Source organism: Bombyx mandarina, chromosome 19, assembly GCF_030267445.1.
Source record: "Bombyx mandarina strain Sakado chromosome 19, ASM3026744v2".
NCBI lineage: Eukaryota > Metazoa > Arthropoda > Insecta > Lepidoptera > Bombycidae > Bombyx > Bombyx mandarina.
Window position 1 is genome coordinate 10,132,755 of NC_143225.1, and position 19,872 is coordinate 10,152,626.

General features: G+C 36.7%; 2 protein-coding genes and 1 pseudogene across 2 annotated transcripts; 1 reads left to right on the plus strand and 2 right to left on the minus strand.

Moving 5' to 3' along the window:
* Positions 1-541: 541 nt before the first annotated feature.
* LOC114248916 (uncharacterized) lies at positions 542-4,421 on the plus strand (annotated as a pseudogene).
* Positions 4,422-7,071: 2,650 nt separating this feature from the next.
* Positions 7,072-8,122, minus strand: LOC114240408 (uncharacterized). The gene is made up of 2 exons (XM_089735264.1): positions 8,026-8,122; positions 7,072-7,650 (listed from the first exon to the last, which is right to left on the minus strand). The coding sequence occupies exon 2, from the start codon at positions 7,642-7,644 to the stop codon at positions 7,171-7,173; it is 474 nt and encodes a 157-aa protein (XP_089591390.1). The 5' UTR covers positions 7,645-7,650; positions 8,026-8,122; the 3' UTR covers positions 7,072-7,170.
* Positions 8,123-16,370: 8,248 nt separating this feature from the next.
* Hmg-s (3-hydroxy-3-methylglutaryl-CoA synthase) lies at positions 16,371-19,084 on the minus strand. Its single transcript, XM_028170435.2, has one exon. The coding sequence runs from the start codon at positions 18,363-18,365 to the stop codon at positions 16,995-16,997; it is 1,371 nt and encodes a 456-aa protein (XP_028026236.2). The 5' UTR covers positions 18,366-19,084; the 3' UTR covers positions 16,371-16,994.
* Between the last annotated feature and the right edge of the window lie 788 nt (positions 19,085-19,872).

The window sequence follows — 19,872 nt, forward strand, 5'->3', positions numbered from 1 at the left end:
TTGCTCGCTCCGGGCATTTCAATATTGTAATAATTGTTATGTTATAATACTCATGTAAAAATGAATATTTAAAAATAATCTAATATTCAATATTTAAAAAAAAAAAGACATGCCCGCTGAGTTTCTTGCCAATTCTTCTCAGGACGGAGGGTAGTTCTTGTGAATTGGCGGTAGTTCTTTTGACGTTCAACAAGTATGTATATTTTTGGTCGATCAGTCAATACGCACGTCATAGAGCTCCGCGGAAAATTAAAAATAAACAGTGTAAAGAAGTGCCAACAAAGAGTGTCATACGAACTATTGTTTACAACAAAGAACAAAATACACGATTAGCAAAAAATTACAGAAAAGTGTTAAATTGTGAGATCAAATCAACCACATATTGTTAACATTCTACCCTACAAAAATACTGTCAAGTGTCATCTGATGCAAATTGTACATAGACTGCAGAGTGGAAACTACAGTACCAACATGACAAACATCGAAACAAGTGCTGCCACAGCAAAAAAAGTGCTGCCATTATAAAACCAGTGTTGTCACAGCGAAACAAGTGCTGCCATAGCAATATAAAATATACCAAACATGGAGAAAAGTACGGAAATTCTATTGGCAAAATTAGATGAAAAGTTAGACCAACAAACTAAACTTATAACAACTACAGTAACACAAAATGTCATGGCAGCACTAGACGAAAAGTTTAAAGCGATCACCGAAGAAAACACCCAACTCAAAAATAAAATAAGTGAGCTAGAGTTAAAATTGAAATTCGCTGATAAGGATAAGCGCAAAAATAACCTTGTCTTTTTTGGCATCGAGGAAGGAAAAGCAACAACAGAAACGGAGCTAGTAGACTATATAAAAGACATTATACTGGAAATGGGAGTACATTTTGATACCTTCGAAATTAATAATACTTACAGGATCGGTGAAAAAGAGCTCGATAAAAATCGCCCTGTTGTAGTCTCACTCACAACTACGTGGAAAAAACACATAATTCTGCGAAATAGACGTAACCTACAAGAAGGTATAAATATCAAAGAGGACTACCCTAAAGAAATAATAGAAAAACGTAAACAACTACAGCGGCAAGTTGAAGAGGAAAAGAACAAAGGGAATATAGCGTTCATCAAATACGACAAACTGATAATAAAGAAAACACATGAAAGCAACAGAGAAAAGAGGAAAAGAGAGACTTCAGGATCACCGAAATCACCATCACAAAAGAAAGTCAATGCAAGTAATACCCAAAGTACATCGACCACCCTGAACAACGCCTCTTCTAAATCCGCGACAAAGGAAACAATGCGCCCAAATATACTGATCTATATAGAGCGCGGGAGATCAGCTTCATTATCAAATCCCTCAAGAAACTAATATGCGGCACCCGGATCCAAACAATCCCAACAACCACATTACCAAACAACATTTATAACAAGCACCCCAAGCCGGCTTGTCACCGTGGGGGAAGAAGACAAACACCCTCCATCTAAATCAAAATATTACAACTCGAAATAACCTAATATCCAGAAAAAATATGCACAAAAAGAAAACAATACAGACAAAACAAGATAAAAAGAACACCGAACATAATAATATACATGTCTGCACACTGAATGCTCGGACACGAAGAACGGAAGAGAGCCTAAAAGAATTAGAAATAGCCATATCCAACATAAAATGGGACATAATAGGTATCAGCGAGATGAGAAGGCCAGGAGAAGGAATAGAAGAGAGGAACGACTATATCATGTTTCACAAAGGAGAACACACCGGACAAAAAGGAGTAGGTTTCCTTATTAAGTCTAGGCTGAAGAAAAACATTATGGGTTTTGAAGGAGTATCTGACAGAATTGCGGTAGCTCATTTTAAATTTCCGGAATACAAGAAAAATTGGGCCATCTTCCAAATATATACTCCAACAGAACAAGCAGGGAAATCAGACATAGAATATTTTTATGAAAGTATCTCAGAAGCAATAAAACCGCACTACAATAACAATATAATAATCATGGGCGACTTTAACGCACAGGTTGGAGAAAGACAAAATGGAGAAGAATCCACAATCGGGAAGTTTGGGCATGGCAAAAGAAGCCAAAATGGACAGAAACTAGTAGAGTTCATGATGGAAAATAACCTTATTTTAATGAACTCACGTTTTCACAAAAAGACTAAAAGCAAATGGACGTGGTCCTCCCCAGGTGCAAAATTCAAAACTGAAATATACTTTATTATAACTAACAAAGCAAGCGCGTTCACAGATACCAACATAGTTAAAAACCTTAACTTTAACACAGACCACCGTATGGTAAGAAGCTGCCTAAGCTTAAACCAATCCAAAAGATCCAGGAAAAACCTAGCAAATAATAATAAGCTGTATCAAATGTCAGAACACAGTCATTCCATTAATTCCCCCACAACAGAATCACTTAAAGAAATTATTGCTTCCGACGCAGAAACTGGGATTAAATACAGGAGATTACAAAACAAATTGAAAGAGATGCTAGTCAGCAAACCCAGGAGCAAAGAAAGCTATTTAAGCAAGGAGACACTAGAACTATTGGATAAAAGAAGAACACTAATATCAAATAAAGGGGATAAAGAAAGACGCCAAAAAATTGCAAACCTTAGCAAGGAAATTAAGGAGAATATGAGAAAAGACCGTAAAGAGAAAAGAAATAGTGTTTTAGAAGAAAATATAAAAAGAACAGGAGGAACAAAAAAGGCTCTGAAGCAACTAAGCGAACATGGGAAAGAATGGATATTGAAACTGAACCAACGCGAATCTAACTTAATTAACCGACTCTCAATACTGAAACTAGCTACTGACTATTACCGCCTATTGTATTCTGATAAATTTGGTTCAGGGTTGGACACAATTGTGGAAGTTTACGAAGCAAATGAAAACAAAGTAGACGAACTGCCAGAGATCCTTGCCTCAGAGGTAACCAAGGCAATAAAATCTCAAAAACTCGAGAAAGCCCCAGGACCGGACAAGATACCTAACGAAATGCTTAAGGGAACTTTAGAGGAAATCAGTCCTGTGCTGGCAAAACTCTTCAATGAAATCTTACAAACAAGGCAAATCCCAGAAGAATGGACCGAGTGTCACATAATTTTACTACATAAAAAAGGCACTAGAGACGAGATTGCGAACTATAGGCCAATTTCTCTAATATCAAACATATATAAAGTATTTGCTAAAGTGATCCTGGAAAGAATATCATTAACGCTAAACGAAAGCCAACCCGCAGAGCAGGCAGGATTCAGAAAAGGCTTCAGACAATAGATCACATTCACACAATAAAACAGTTGATACAGAAGTATAATGAATACAATAAACAAATATACTTGGCGTTCATAGATTACTCAAAGGCATTCGATAGCCTCAGGCACCAATACATATGGCGGAGTCTTAAACAACAAGGAGTCCAGAGCAACTATATAGAAATACTCAAGAGTATATATAAATCTAGCAAGGCCAGTATTAAACTTGAATCAACAGGAGAATCATTTCCTATCAAAAAGGGTGTACGCCAAGGCGATCCTCTCTCCCTTACACTATTTAACGCCGTACTCGAGCACATCTTTAGACAGCTAAACTGGGACCACTTAGGTCTAAATATAAATGGAGCTCGCCTAAACCACCTAAGATTTGCCGATGATCTGGTGCTTCTTGAAGAGGATCCTGCGGCAATAGAACTAATGATGCAGAGCCTAGCAAATATAAGTAAGGAAGCTGGTCTGGAAATCAATGCCAGTAAAACAAAATTGATGACAAATTCAAAGGAAATAGACGTTATGGTAGATGGCAATAAGATCGAATATGTCAAAGAATATAATTACTTAGGCCAGATTATATCCCCTTCAGATGTAATGACCAAGGAAATAACCAGGCGAATAGCCCAAGGTTGGAGAAAATACTGGTCACTGAAGGAAATAGTGAAAAGTAAGGATCTAGGCAATCACATCAAAAAGAAAACATTCGAGACCTGTATTCTACCAGTTCTTACTTATGGCTGCGAAACTTGGTCATTGACACTTAACCACAGGGAAAAGCTAATAAAATGCCAACGTACCATGGAAAGAAGCTGCTAGGGTTAAAAATCAAAGATAGAGTCAGGAACGTAGACATAAGAACAAGAACGAAACTCACAGACATTCTCACCCGGATAGACGTCCAAAAATGGAGATGGGCTGGACATATGCTACGCCACCCCACTAACAAATGGAGCAAGCAAGTCACCCTCTGGCAACCAAGAGACGGCAAACGAAGTAGGGGTCGTCAAATCAGGAGATGGGAAGATGACTTGAAGCAGACAGCGGGACCATTCTGGCTGAGAGTAGCAAGGGATAGGACCCATTGGAAGGAATTGGACGAGGCCTATGCCAAAAGGCACACCGAACTTAGGGACCTCTTGTAACCCTATGTTTAGGAATAAAAAGGCTATTATTATATTCAATATTTAAAAAAAAAAAGACATGCCCGCTGAGTTTCTTGCCAATTCTTCTCAGGACGGAGGGTAGTTCTTGTGAATTGGCGGTAGTTCTTTTGACGTTGAACAAGTATGTACTTTCATTTATGTTGAATAAAAATTTTTTGATTTGATTTGATTTGATTATAAAGAATTTATTCATTTCTGATTTTGAAGCCGTCGTGATCTAAAGGATATGACGTTCGTTGTATTCTATGCCTGTTCCCGTAGACAGGTGTCATTTTTTTATGAAATACGTAGATACTCAATACACGTTCACTAAAGATTTCCACGATTATGGTATAATATAGAATAATATAAATAAAACCCGAAAAAATTGCAACATACGTTATTACTAAACAATTGAGACGTAGAACTCAAGTCGAGAGGTGCGTAGCGGCGTCCACCTTGATGTCACGTTGTCCGTGGGCTCCAGAAACCCCTTAACAGCGGGTAAATCAGAAGCTCATTCACGCGTCTACACAATAAAAGTAATTTAAAAATAGAAATTGATAGCAAAAGTAATCTCTTAATTATCGGCACCAGTTAATACGCTTTTTTTTTATTTTCGAGGATTTCGTTTCTACGAATAATATACTGGCGCACTCCAATTGGCTAAACATTATAGGAACATTGACGGATACAATAGCAAAATGTATTTTTTTGGTAGTTTTCCTCCTAATTCTTGGTTGTATTGGAGATTAACTTTACAGTTTATTTAGTTAGCCTTTGAAAGAAGTGAAGTCTCTACTAGTCTCAAAGACCTGTATTACTGATCTCCAGGCTCCATATACAGATAATAAAACAATAAAATCCAATATGTATGTACATTCAAGATAAATAACTAAAGAAGAGTAATATTGTGGTCCATAGACAAAACCCATTGAGTTTCTCGCTGGATCTTTTCAGTAGGTCGCGATTCTGATCCAATGGTAGAGTCTGCGAAGCATTGCTCTTGCTAGAGCTAGTGTTAACAAATTCCCTCGGGTTGAGCCGGTGAAGGTGACCTCATGTGAATACCCGTCCCCACAAAGCTGGAATATCCCTTAGGCTACCAGTGAACAGGTAGGGAAAAGATACTGTGGAAAATATACCAACGATTTTTAGAATTATTTTCTGCCTGTTTATTTGTTGGCATCGATTTCTGACACCACTAAATGGATTTTCATGTAGTTTTACTATTAGACAGAGATTCATTTGGAGTTTAATATAGATTTTGTTTAATTAAAATCGGATGTTCCCAAAATAAGTTGTCGTCATTTATAGGATTTTCGAGATATTTTTATACTTTTTTATTTATTGCTAAGATAGATGAACGAGCTCCCGGCCCACCTGGTGTTAAGTGGTCACCGGAAGCCATAGACATCAATCACAATAATACCACCACACTTCAAATCAAAACGCATTACTGCTTCACGGAAGAAATATGCAGGGCGGTGGTACTCGTACCAACCCCCTACCAACAGTAACAAATATTATTAGAATTTACATTTTGCTATGTTTATGTGTATGCCATATTATTTTATACATAATTAACATTACTTGTAAGTTAAATTGTTAATTCATAATAATAATAATCATATTTTCAGTTTCCTTAAAACCTTTCTTAAAAATTATAATGGCCTTTTAAATATTTATTCACTTAAGTATTTATGATCCAAGAAAGTGCTGTGTAAACTTAAAGTTCACCATCATTATCTTGCCCTTCTCCCAGTCACCTGGGGTCGGTGCAACATGTTTTCTCCTTCCATACTCTTTTATCATATACTATTTCTTCGCTCACTCCCTTCTTACCCATATCGTCTTTCACGTAATCCATCCATTTCTTCTTAGGTCTACCTCTTCCTCTATATCCTTCCACATTCATAGTTAACATTCTCTTACCAACCTCATTTTCATTTCGTCTCATCACATGTCCATACCATCCCAAACGCACAATTCTCAGCTTCTCTATCACAGGTGTCACTTTCAGACTTCCTCTAACATATTCATTCCGTATTCTATCCATTCTCTTTACTCCACACATCCATCGCAACATTCGGATCTCTGCTGCATGCAATCGCCTTTCATCCGCTACCTTAGTCGTCCAACAAGCTGATCCATACAAGACGGCAGGCCTTATTAAGGTTTTATTGTCTTCCCTTTTAGGAGGTTTAAAATCCACCGCAATTATTAAAAAAAGTCAGAAATTACTCCGAAACACTCCAATACAATGTAGGTAATAGACCAGAGATCGAGGAACCGCTAAGTTCTTTTAATTATGTGTACAAATCACAAGTTTTAAGTACCTAATTGTTGGGCGTGTACGCAGCTGAACTATGGAAGCATGACGGTGTATTTAAAGAAGATGCGAAAAGTAGTCCATAAGTATTAAACACGTTTTAGTTAGGGATCCACGTGATTCGTAAATCTCAGAAAATACTTCACATTTTCTAAGGCATGGCCTTAAAAATCTCCAGTCCCGTAGAGATGAGAGATTGTACCTACCTTTACACTCTCAGAAATCGTCCTAGCATCAACATTTTAGATGTTAATCATGTAAAAAATAGCAGATAACTCGGGAAATGAAATATTAAATTGCAAAAATAAAACAATCAAATGTATCAATATACTTTTGTGTCAATTTTATTCGTACAATTAAAGTAATGCAATGCCTATATTATTGACATTGCATTTGAGCAAGTTCTATCACAGTTACTTAGTTGAGCTCCTCAGGGAGGGTGACGGCAGGAGAGGGTATGATGGGGGTTCCAATGATGACGGGGGCGACGGGGGTGGGGTTGATGGGAGCAACGATGACGGGCTCAGGGACAATGGGGATGGGGTTGATGGGAGCAACGATAACAGGCTCAGGGACAATGGGGCCCTGTTCAGCCTCTTCGACGATAATAACGGGGTCGGGTTTGAGTTCATCGGACTCGTCAACAATGACGGGCTGGGGAATGATAGCAGCATCAGCGCCTGGCTGGTTCACGTTCACAATGATCTGAACGAGAGGAGCGGCCTGGCCTGGTGCGACTGGTCCAACGATAACAGGGGAGGGCACGATTGGCTCAGTGACAGCACCACCGTCGGGAAGAGGGAAGTCGATGATTTCGGGTCCGAAAATGGGCTTGGTGGGGCTGGCGACAGCCACAGCTACGATAGCAACGAGAGCAACGAAGAATTTCATTTTTAGCTGAAAAAAGAAAAAACATATTTAAACATCTGGCTACTCGGTGCCCATATCAATTATTTTTATTGCTTAGGTGGGTGAACGAGCTCACGGCCCACCTGATGTTAATTGGCTACCGGAGCCCATAGACATTTACAACGTAAATACCGCCACCTAACTACCTTGAGTTATGAGTTGTTAGGTCTGAATTTTCACAGTACAAAGGCTATTTATCAACAATTAATTTTTGATTGAAGAACAGAATAGTGATAAGTAAAAAACGAAAAATAAACAATAAAAAAATTATTATTCGAACGTTTCAAAAATGAAGTCTGACAGGTGGAATTTGTATACAGATTATTATATTATTAATACGTTTACTCCATAAATTGTACTTACTTTTGTTTGCTTGCAATGATCAAACTGATGAAATCGAAATGAATACGACCTATTTTATAGTATTTGGAATATTGCGTCTTATCATTATGAAATTAAGAAATATACCCAAAAAATTTATTGACCTATTATTTTTATTAGACCTTTTTATTCCCAATCGTAAATGATATGTGTTTCTTATCATATTGCAAGTCAATTTAACATTTTTCTAAGCATGACATGTACAGTTTTGTCCTTTGAGTGCGAGATCATTTTACAAATACATTTGACAAAATGTTGCCCAATTCATGTTTGAGAGGAGGGCATTGACCAGCGAACTTAGAACAATGAGACCAACGAATTAATATTAATTTCTAAATACTGCTCCACTAACTAAATGCGTCAAACTGATTAATTTCGACATTTTATTAAATTATACATTACTAGCGACCCGACCTCGCTTCGCTTCGGAAACTAATTTATTATTGATTTCTCCACTATTTAATGGTTGTTATTATACACCTTCCTCCTTCCTTCCTATACAATCATATAAACCTTCCTCTTCAATCACTCTATCTATTAAAAAAAATCACATCAAAATCCGTTGGGTAGTTTTAAAGATTTAAGCATACATAAGGACAGACAGATATAGGGACAGAGAAAGCGACTTTGTTTTATACTATGTACCTAGTGATTAAACATTATTATCTATATATTAATACGTGAAGCAAAAACTTTGTATCCCTTTTTACGAAAATTGCGCGGACGGAGGAGTATGAAATTTTCCACACTTATAGAGGATATAAAGAAGAAGTGCACAGTGCTATTTTTTTTTTTAAATAATGCATAAAAGATACATTAAGTCAATAACGAAAGCATTACACACACTACATACTATGTATTTGACGCACACACGCATGCATACTATTTATTGTCAAACTTTTGTTCTTCACGTCTGTTGTCAAATTGAGATTAAATATTGTTTGTCTTTGTTAATATTTTTTATAGTGTAGTCTTGGCGAAATTTGTGACTATAGAAGTATAAAATACAATCACAATAGTGTACAAACTTACAATTCCAATTAATTATAGTCGAATTTCGACTACTGTGGGACCTCTAGTTCAGATTATTCGTTGATGATCAAAATACAACGAAAACATCGCCTCAACTATTTTCTGGAGTTCATGGGTCTAGCAGGAGCTTCTTATTTGAGCAAGAACATAGGTACAATATCTACGTAACAGCTTTCATCCGGTAAATTACGTACACGGACATAGACGTAAAATATAACTGCGTACTTTATCAAAATGATTATGTTTGTTTTATGACCACTATAAATACGGAATCATTAAACAGTAACTATAAATGATAAGTTAATATATTTATCTCTATGGCTCTTTAGTAAAATACGCCGTTTAATCGTCCTAATATCGTAACAACTGTGAACCTCCGAAGACCTATTGAATTCGGATCGATGAACTTTAAACAATTAATATTATTCACATATATAGAGAGAGCGAAACTAGTCGTTATTCACCAACATAACTGAATACCTCAAGCATCTTTAATCATTCAATATTAAATGAGAATCGACGAAGGCACAATCCGGATAGAGAAAACAAACACTTCCAACAGAAGCTATATACATAATATAAATATCTATACATATAAATAAAATTGGAGTGTCTGTTTGTAATATTGAAATAACAGCTTTTTACTACATGCATATGAATATATATACGGTACATACATCAAAATAACATTTTTTTACAATTTTTGTCTGTCTGTCTGTCTGTTCCGGCTAATCTCTGGAACGGCTGCACCGATTTTGACGAGACATTCACTGATAGGTAGCTGATGATAAAAGGAGTAATTTAGGCTACTTTTTTAGACTAGCTTCAGCCCGCGGCGTCACCCGCGGTACGACAATAACCGCGGGTAACATCGCGGGACTCAGCTATCAATAATAAAATTTAATGTTTCCGAAGCGAAGCGAGGGCGGGTCGCTAGTATCAAGTATTTTTAGAATAGTACGATATGTGTGTGTGTATATTTTTGTTGTTGTATAATAATATACTTCACTTTAGTGCGTTGTGCTATACATGTGCGAGTTTGTAAAGCATTATCTTTATTTAGGAAAATATTGTCACCCCGAGTAACAGGTTGCGCAAAATCTTCTCATTCCAAACACCGCACTGCTTCAAGACAAAAGTCACGTAGGTATGCGTTGCCGTTAATGATAAAATATGGTAGCTAGTTGTTACTTCCAATGAATCTCAAGCTCAAAGAGCAATAGAAAGGCAATGCTCGGAGTCTCTGTCCGCGAGGGAATCAGGAGTGGTGAGATTTGCATGAGATTCGCAGGAGAAGCATGGTCACCGACATAGTCCTAAGGATTGCAAGGTTGAAATGATAGCGGACAGGACAAATGATTTGCTCCTAATAAGTTCTCATTTTCTTTTTATTGCTTAAATGGGTGGACGATCTCACAGAGCTTAGATGGTTATTGGAACCCATAGACATCTACAACTTAAATGCGCCACCCACCTTAAGACATAAGTTCTAAGATCTCAGTATAGTTACAGCGGCCACTCGGAATTCAAACCGAAACGCATTACTGCTTCACGGCAGAAATAGGCAGGGTGGTGGTACCTACCTACCCGTGCGGATTCACAGGAGGTCCTACCACCAGTAATATAAAATAGTATGTGTAGGATGTATAGAAATGAAATCCTATTTATTTATTTATTCCATTCAATACAAAGTCAGGCTTACAGTTTTCACCAAAACGCCTGACTCGTTAACACAAAAACATTATTGAAATTATAAATTATTATAATATTATGCTAAAAATAAAATTATTTTGGAATAAAGTCTTCCCCAACTATCGGCAAATACGTGAGCATCCTGGATTTCGGACAGAAATTCGTTTAACAGCGCAATTACCCTGTCCGTTGGACAGTTCCTAGCTCTACGGGTCTATAATTTATAAAGCTGATAAAATACGAAACGATATAGATATGTTTAATACACTGAGAAGCTTATAGATGTCATAACGGTAATTGCCATATTCAATGCCAATTAACATACCTTACCGGACATGTAGAACTAATACAAACCAGATTTAAACCAAATAGAACTGGTTTGTCGTGAATAGTGATGTGATATTTGTTGGAATAAAGTTCTACATTAATCTTACAATGTGACTTGAACGTATCATTGCCAGATACAAAGTAGATAATATTAAAGATAAAATTTAGCAGTAGGCAGCGCGCTTGATAACGGGTTTTTTTTTTTGTAAATTTTACCGGCTACTGGATTATTCAACGTGAATGTCACTGCTCACCTTGAAATGTAATGCTATAGTCTCAATTCCTACAATGGCAACACCTCAGCGCTCTGTAACATATATATTTAAAAGTAATAAGATAATAAGAGGTTATAATTATATTTTAATTTATTTATTGCATTTTATAATAGTTATTGCATCTACGATATCTGATTCTCTCTCTTCTCTTTTTCAACGTATCTGATTTAAAGTGGTAACGAAGCCCATAATATAAATTCGTAGCAGCGGGTCCAGGTGATCGTTGACTGAGTGCTAATACCAGGCAGGTTCACTAGATGCGCTACCTACCACCAGTAATTACGCGAATTATACTTGTTGCGGGTTTGATTTTTTTTCACAATGCCATTCCTTCACAGTGGCGGTTAGTCGTGAACGTTTGTTGAAAAATAAATACTAGTTTAAAGGTGCATGGTATCAGTAGTTATAAATGTTTTATGAACAGATATGAGTAGAAGGGTTATTTTGATAATATCCTGAAAAGCACCCCACGCTTTTTTTACAATAAAATATTTTTTCGTTCCCTTATTTTTAATGCAAATTTATTAATATTTATTTTCTAGTTTTTAGTTGGATTTTCTATAAAAGCGTATTTTGTTAGTTTTTTTAAACTATGATTTATTTTTCGTTGAATTTCATTTTTTTTAATTTTTTTTTTAAATATTGAATTGTCATCGGTCCTTAATAAGTATACAAAATTTCGAGTTAATCCGACGTTTTGAAGAAGGTCAAAATCATGTTCAAAGATTCCGTTACAAACATACATACTTCTGAAGCTAATAAAAGCTTATTAATTAGTGCAAGTAAAAGGGAAGATTTTCCACCGAGCGGTTGACATTGCTCGGTAGACCGATATTCCAAATGTTGCTGTTCGGAACTTGTATATGTGCAAGCTTATCTTGAAAATGTTGTAAGCGGGATTCAGGCATCTGTCAAATATCCTGTGTTCTGTGATGGCTACCGCCACACCTGTCTTCGGGATTTGAGCAACGGCACAGCCGCATCGCTTGATACGAATGCACTGGACGTCTTATCCTTTACGCCAGGATGAATTCACCCTATTTTTTTTATTGCTTAGATGGTTGGAGGAGCTCACAGCCCACCTGGTGTTAAGTGGTTACTGGAGCCCATAGACATCTATAACGTAAATGCGCCACCCACCTTGAGATATAAGTTCTAAGGTCTCAAATATAGTTACAACGGCTGCCCCACCCTTCAAACCGAAACGCATTACTGCTTTACGGCAGAAATAGGCAGGGTGGTGGTACCTACCCGCCCGGACTCTCAAGAGGTCCTACCACCAGTAATAGTAAATGCAAATAAAATAAAAAGGAAAACATTGGAATAAGTCTGCCAAAAAATTTCATTAAAATTACATAATGAAATTAAAAAAGGACAGTTTAAACGCCCAAAGTAGTTTTAATGATGGCTACTCTCGAAAACCGAAGACAATAAATACTATTATAGTAACCAGAAAAACAAAACCCATTTAATCCTATACTAACCCATCTAACTAAAATGACATCACCGCGTCGTAAATAGTTTCAGTTAATACAGGAAACGGTAAGCCACATTTATCGGGTAGATAACGCGTGTTATCGGCAGTTCAATATCTCGAAGTTCAATTGTACAATAACTTAATCATTTCGCGGTCATCGCAGCGAAGACTTGTTTAGACGGTATGTAAATAAAACACAATAGAAAACGCGTCTGCTTACAAAGCGAATATAAATGATCTATATATAGCTGTTGGTGCTTACGACATTTTAGATTTTATGAATGTTATTACTGGTGGTAGGAACTTCTTGTGAGTCCGCGCAGGTAGGTGCCACCACCCTGCCTATTTCTGCCGCGAAGTAGTAATGCGTTTCGGTTTGAATGGTGGGGCAGCCGTTGTAACTATACTTGAGACCTTAGAACTTATATCTCAAGGTAGGTGGCGCATTTTCGGTGTAGATGTCTATGGGCTCCAGTAACCACTTAACACCAGGTGGGCTGTGACTGCTGTGAGCTCGTCTACCCACCTAAGTTGTAAAAATGATAAACAATATACGAAGAACTAAAAAACTTTTTATGAATTAGCACATTCTGTGGTTCGAGAATAGAAACGGGTCTAAATGCTTCTGATGAGAATGCTTTTTTTTTAGTAACATTGATGGCAAACATCGTGTACTTTCTATTTTAACCAAAAGTGTCCAGTGAAAGTGCGTTCGCACAATATTGAGGATATCGCATATCAGCTAATTATTATTTAGGTTACATTGCGTGCAGCGCAATTTGTAGGCAGCGGCTTGGCTCTGCTCCTGGCATTGCTGAAGTCCATGGGCGACGGTAACCACTTACCATCAGGTGGGCCATACGCTCGTCTGCCTACAAAGACAATAAAAATAAATAAAAAAAGCAAGCCTAAAAAACGGCTCTGAAATATCCTTTGACAGAAATCAGTAGTTACCAACAGCTGACTTTGCTATGAGCTATTCCGATATATCCTAAAAAATGTTTTAATTCGTTCATACTTCATGTCTGATTTTATAATTATAGAAGTTTTATTGATAATACAATATTTTTTTTTATAAAAAAAACTTTGTTCGCCAGTGACGTGGATTCGCAGTCCGAAAGAATCAACATTAATGATTTTGATTAACTAAAACTACACGTCACTTTTGATTTATTGCTTAGTTGGTTGGACGAGCTCACGGCCCACCTGGTATTAAGTGGATACCGAAGCCCATAGACATCTACAACGTAAATGCCTCCAACCATCTTGAGATATAAGTTCTAACGTCTCAGTATCGTTACAACGGCTACCCCACCTTTCAAACCGAAACGCGTTACTGCTTCACGGCAGAAATAGGCAGGGCGGTGGTACCTTCTCGTGCAGACTCACAATGCGTCCAACCACCAGTTGCACTTTTGCTATAGAGTCTTAGTAAGTAAATACAAAATATTACAAATTTAGTAACATTGTATCGAGCCGAGTTTTGAACACATTCTTCATAATGGTTTATATCAACGAGGTACTTCAACGCCTATAAAACTGATTATAATTAAATTACGAAATAAAATAAAATACATTTTAATGTATTTATTGCTTTCATGGGTGAACGAGTTCGCGGTCCACTTTGTGTTGATGACCACTTAAGTGGATTCGGTAGTCATCACAAAAAAAAACCTACCTATGCTGATAGCCTTGAGAGGCTATTTCAGCTTCACCCTGACATGTCGGTGAGCTCACGGGGCTCAAACCTGAAGTGTTGCTAATACTAGCCCTTTTTTTAACGCTGGGGAATCCATTTACGAATACCCGGTCGGAGGGGTAAGAGACCGGGTTATGTCAGACTCCGCCGCCTCCAGAGAAGACAAGCCCTGGCAAGAGCAGTGCTTAGCAGAATCTACCACCGGATCGGAAACGCGACGAAAAACGCAGTGGGCTGTCTAGCATCACAACATGAACGCCGCCTCCCACCTTGAAACTTGACGTCTACGTCTCAATTGCACAGTAATTACGCAATCTCTTCTTGCGGGTTTGATTTTTATTAGACTATATTTCGTAGGAGTCATTCGTGAACACGAGTAATAGGTTTCAATAGGAAAATTGGTATCTGCCTACATGATTCGAACACCTGCACAGTGATACCTATCACTCAAAACGAATTCACCAAGCGTCTTATTCTTTAGACCACGATGACTTCAAGTAGGTGAAAACTATATTTGTACTTTCTACTACAACTACGTAAGGACTGAATGTGGACATTGGAATATTCTCGGTTGCAATATTTTCTTATTGGACATACAAATGTTAGTCTTCAACTCTACCTAGGCTAGGAAGCTAGCTAGCTTAGGAAGTGTTTTTAATTTGATTTGATTTGAGTAGGTAACTCATGATGCTATTTAATACGAAAATAAGCTATAACTATCAAATCCAGGTCCACATTTGGAGTCGAATCGATGATACTTACTTTTTTTTACCTGATTATTATCGAGAAGCAGTGGTGTAACGATCTTAAATTGCGCCCGGGGCACCATACCTTTTTAGAATTAGTTAAATAGATACCTATTATTATCATAAATTTCCGGAAATCGATTAAAATAAAAATAAAAATTATCGAGATTTGTTTTTGTTTTGCAGACCATTTGTGAGTAGCGCCAGGTGCATGATGCCCCGTGCCCCCGCTCGCTACGCTACTATCAAGAAGCAATAGGTTTTCATTTGCTAGACTAGGTACCTATTAACTTATTTAATCTGTAGATCCAGAAACTTTGTGAAAATTGACTGGCAGACGGCAAAATAATGCATAAGAGCGGGTTGAATTTCAGATGGTGCACATGCATGAACACGCTTATCTATACAAATAATAATTTTATTAGATTTAAAAGCATGTATGAAATCATGGCTCTTCCATTATTCCCACGGTTTAGTTCCCTTACAGTTTGAACTTGTTAAAGATTAGCTTCATAACGATAGAGAGCAACAAGGCATTGGGAGACACTGTCATGAACCTACAACAGCCTACGGGTATACTATTAACTTGCGACCGAGAGGGCTGGTGGTCGTGGCGCCGACCAACGCTGGTCCGGCGTCCCGAGGGGGAGGGTAATGGAAGACATGTGCTTCACTTTCCCCCCTTTGCCTTTTCAGGAGTTCTGTCTCATGCGAGATTCGAACGTGGGTTGTTGAGCGACAGGAGGTTTTAGTCAGTTCGACTCCGACATGCCGCGCCCTCCATCTTCAGTTGAAGGCGGAAATCTGGCGATTTCCTCCTGACCAAAAAATAATAATAATAATACTGTTAACTACATACTATGGCGAATATGACATAGTGTACAATATACCATGTGTAGAAATGATACTAAACTCATTGTGGGCACTGTTTTACACTGAGTTTTTTTTAAATACTTTAAATTACTCTTAGCTCTTGGTTTAAAAATTAAACGCAGGTTTTTAAAGTTTTTTTTTTTCAAATTGATACTTGATAAAATTACTCAAGAAGGTAATTGTGAAAAAATTAATAAAAAACCTTATTGACACAACCTTTTATTTCCAGAAATTTAAATAATATTATATTAGTGAATTTTATTCACACACATTTCAATCATATAAGCTGTTTCAAATCATACTCAATTCATTAACAATTTACCTGTTTTGTTAATGTTCACAAAAATACATTTTTAAACATAAAATGTTTGTGTGTGTATTTAATTCAACAAATTATTAATGAGAAATACATTGCTTTTCTATAAGCATTACACTTAAAAACCTAATTTACTTTGAATTTATTCTTAGGTTTCACCTGAATAGTTTATTCTGTTTGAAAATTTTAAACATTAATATAATGTAAGCACATCTCAACAGCAATCTAAAATTAATGTTCTGATTAATTAAGTTTAGGATGTTTAAATTGCTTTCTGTTCACGAAGATAATTATACTAATTAATACTTCACAATTTATTGCATGTTTACATACTGTTTATTTATCTGACTTAAAAATACAAAATGGGTTACAAACACCAATAGATAATTAACACTAATAGATAACAAACATAAACTTTGAACAAAGACTAAGCACTTGTTTTTTATGATTTATGATAATAATTGCTTTTCATACTAAAAGACAGCCTACACCAAAAATTTTCACTAAGAAGTAATTAATGTTTCCTATCATAAGTACGCCTTCTCTGATCATCTATTTTCACAAGGTAATATGTTCCTGGGAACAGGACATCTAAAGAACCAGTAGGCTCATATGGTGCGGAATGATAATTTTTAGTTCTAACATCCATTATGTATGAAAACTTACTGGGTTCCACACTCTGCCTTTTATCCAGTAAAGCAACTGTTTCATGCAACGAGGAGATAAGCTTTTCTAACTTTGATCCAGTACTCATGTCATGACATACATTTATGGAATACATTGTCGATGCCAATCCTGACCCGTATGAAAACAAAGCAAACTTCTTCCCAATTAACTGATCTGGAGATTTGCTTATCAAATAAGACACAAGACCTCCGTATAATGATGGTGTGTACATATTACCAACATTACGTGCAATATGAAGAGAAGGTTTTGTTTTCTCCTCAAATAAACTTAAGCTATATGTCATAAATGCTTTTTCAACTTCCCTATCAAAGTAAGTATCTTCTAATTTATGATTACTAAACTCGGAGAGCCCAGGAAATTGTTTCTCACGTTCCTCAGCAGGTATATTCAGAAAATCATTGAAGCACACTCTTGCTAATGATTTCTGAACAAGTTTACAGTACGGAGAGTGGAATAGCATACCGTCTAAACTAAGCAAACCTTTGAAGTTAGGATCAGTCTTTCTCATTTTTTTACTAAACAAATTATAACAATTATCTAAAGCATTGAGGTAGCACTGTATGGATAGTTTCCCATCTACATAAGGAAACTCTGATGATAAATCTGGCTTGTAAAAGTCATATGCATGTGTCATGTATGAGGCCCGCACTCCACAATCAAACACAAGGGGTGCATCAGGCCCTATCAACATAGCAACAGCACCAGCACCACCTGTAGGTCTCGCAGGGCCCTTTCCATAGACAGCAATATCACCAGCAACAACTATGGCCTTCCTACCATCCCAGGATGAAGATTCCACCCAATTTATGGCATTAAATAGAGCAGCAGTACCACCATAACAGGCATTAGTTGTATCTATTCCTTCTATGTCAGTAGCGCCTTCTTTAGCAAACAATGTCATCAAAAATGTCTTAACACTCTTACTTTTATCAATGATAGTTTCTGTGCCCACCTCCAAGCGCCCAATATCATGCAAGTTGATATTTTGTTTGTCAATTAGTCTGTGCAAGGCTGTGAGACAAATGGAATTGATGTCTTCACGATCAGAACAGAAACCCATTTTACTCTGGCCCAAACCAATAGTGTACTTGCCAGTAGACACCTCATCAAATTTTTCTAGTTCAGTCTGATCAACGTATTGCGACGGGAAATAAAGTTCCATGGCGAGTATGCCTACATTCTCAACTTTTCCGCCCATATTTACAGAATACTGCTTTCACAATAAGAATTGAACAAGTGTTAACCGGCGCGAACTAATAAGAGCACTATTTACCGACCGTTCTCTGGCCAGTCGAAACTCGTCTGTCAACATAGATTATACACTTAATTGTCTGTCAATGAATGCCGGTCGAACACAGACGTCACACACTACACAGTAGGTATCGACACGCACGAAACACCATTGACCCAATACCAACATAGGCAGCAACTAGCTTTCTTTATTATAAAAACTAGTGTGCTTGGAGTATCTTTATTTATTTTATAAAGAAGTTTGTCGCGATTTATCAGTATGTTTTTAGTACAACAAGTGGGTACAAATGAATATCAATTTCAATGAAAAATTGAAAATCTAACCGTAAATCTATCGACACCAAATAAACTAGTTTATATTTCACTTATTTCCTTAAGTTATATCAAAAAGCAAAAGTGAACTTCAGGAATCAGCAACAAGACATAACGGTGGCGTAGCGTTTGCTTTTCATAATCTTTGAACATAACAATTATTTAATAAAGTAATATTGTTAGTTAGCTGTCTGTAATTTTTTTAAAAGCATTTTGTTCCATTTGCTTGATTTTGTGACTGTAGTAAATTTAGGTGAAATATTTACATACTTCCAATATGTACTTTTTTAAATTATGTGTATAAAATATCTGAAAATATCTAATTATCTATGAATAAAGTAAAAAACAATTTTGACGTTTGACATTTTTTAAATGATGTAGGTAGGTACCATAGACCTTTATTACTTCAGTGGTAGGTAGGTACCGCTGAAGTATGAAACCTGTAGGTACCCAGTACGGTACTTTAGCGTCATACACTATGGTCATACAGTAAATCATCAATAAATTTACAGTATAATGTCAAAATTAACACAGTTCAATCTTAATGCAAGAGTACCTACTGGCTAGGTTCCTCAATGAGTATACAAAACTATCTCGGCTATAGCTAAACTCTAGACTATGAATACTGATCTACTGATCTTAGTACTAATAATTAGGTAATTACTGAAAAATGCAACTTTCTGGCAGAAACATGAGGAGCAATGTAAAAGACATTGCTCCTCATGTTTCCTTGTGATATGATTTTTACGTATCTGTGTTAAAGTACAACGGCTGGGCCACTATGCAAAACGAAACGCATTTCTGCAATCTGCTTCATGGCAGAAACAGGCAAATTTTGGTACATAGTTGTAATACGTGCTACAACGAATAATTAGGTAAATTATATTTTTTAAGGTTTAATTTTTATTACACGATGTTATTTCTTCACTGTGGAAGTCATTCGGGAACATATGTTAAGTACGTATGTATTTCATTACAAAAGTTGGTTCATGCCTACAGGAGTCAGCACGAGCATAGTGACATCGCTCGATACGAATATCTTAATCTTAACCTTTAAAGACCACGATGACTTCTGTTACATAGACAAGTGAACGAGTTTAAGACCTACCAGGTATGAACTGGTTGCTGCCAAGAGCATAGAC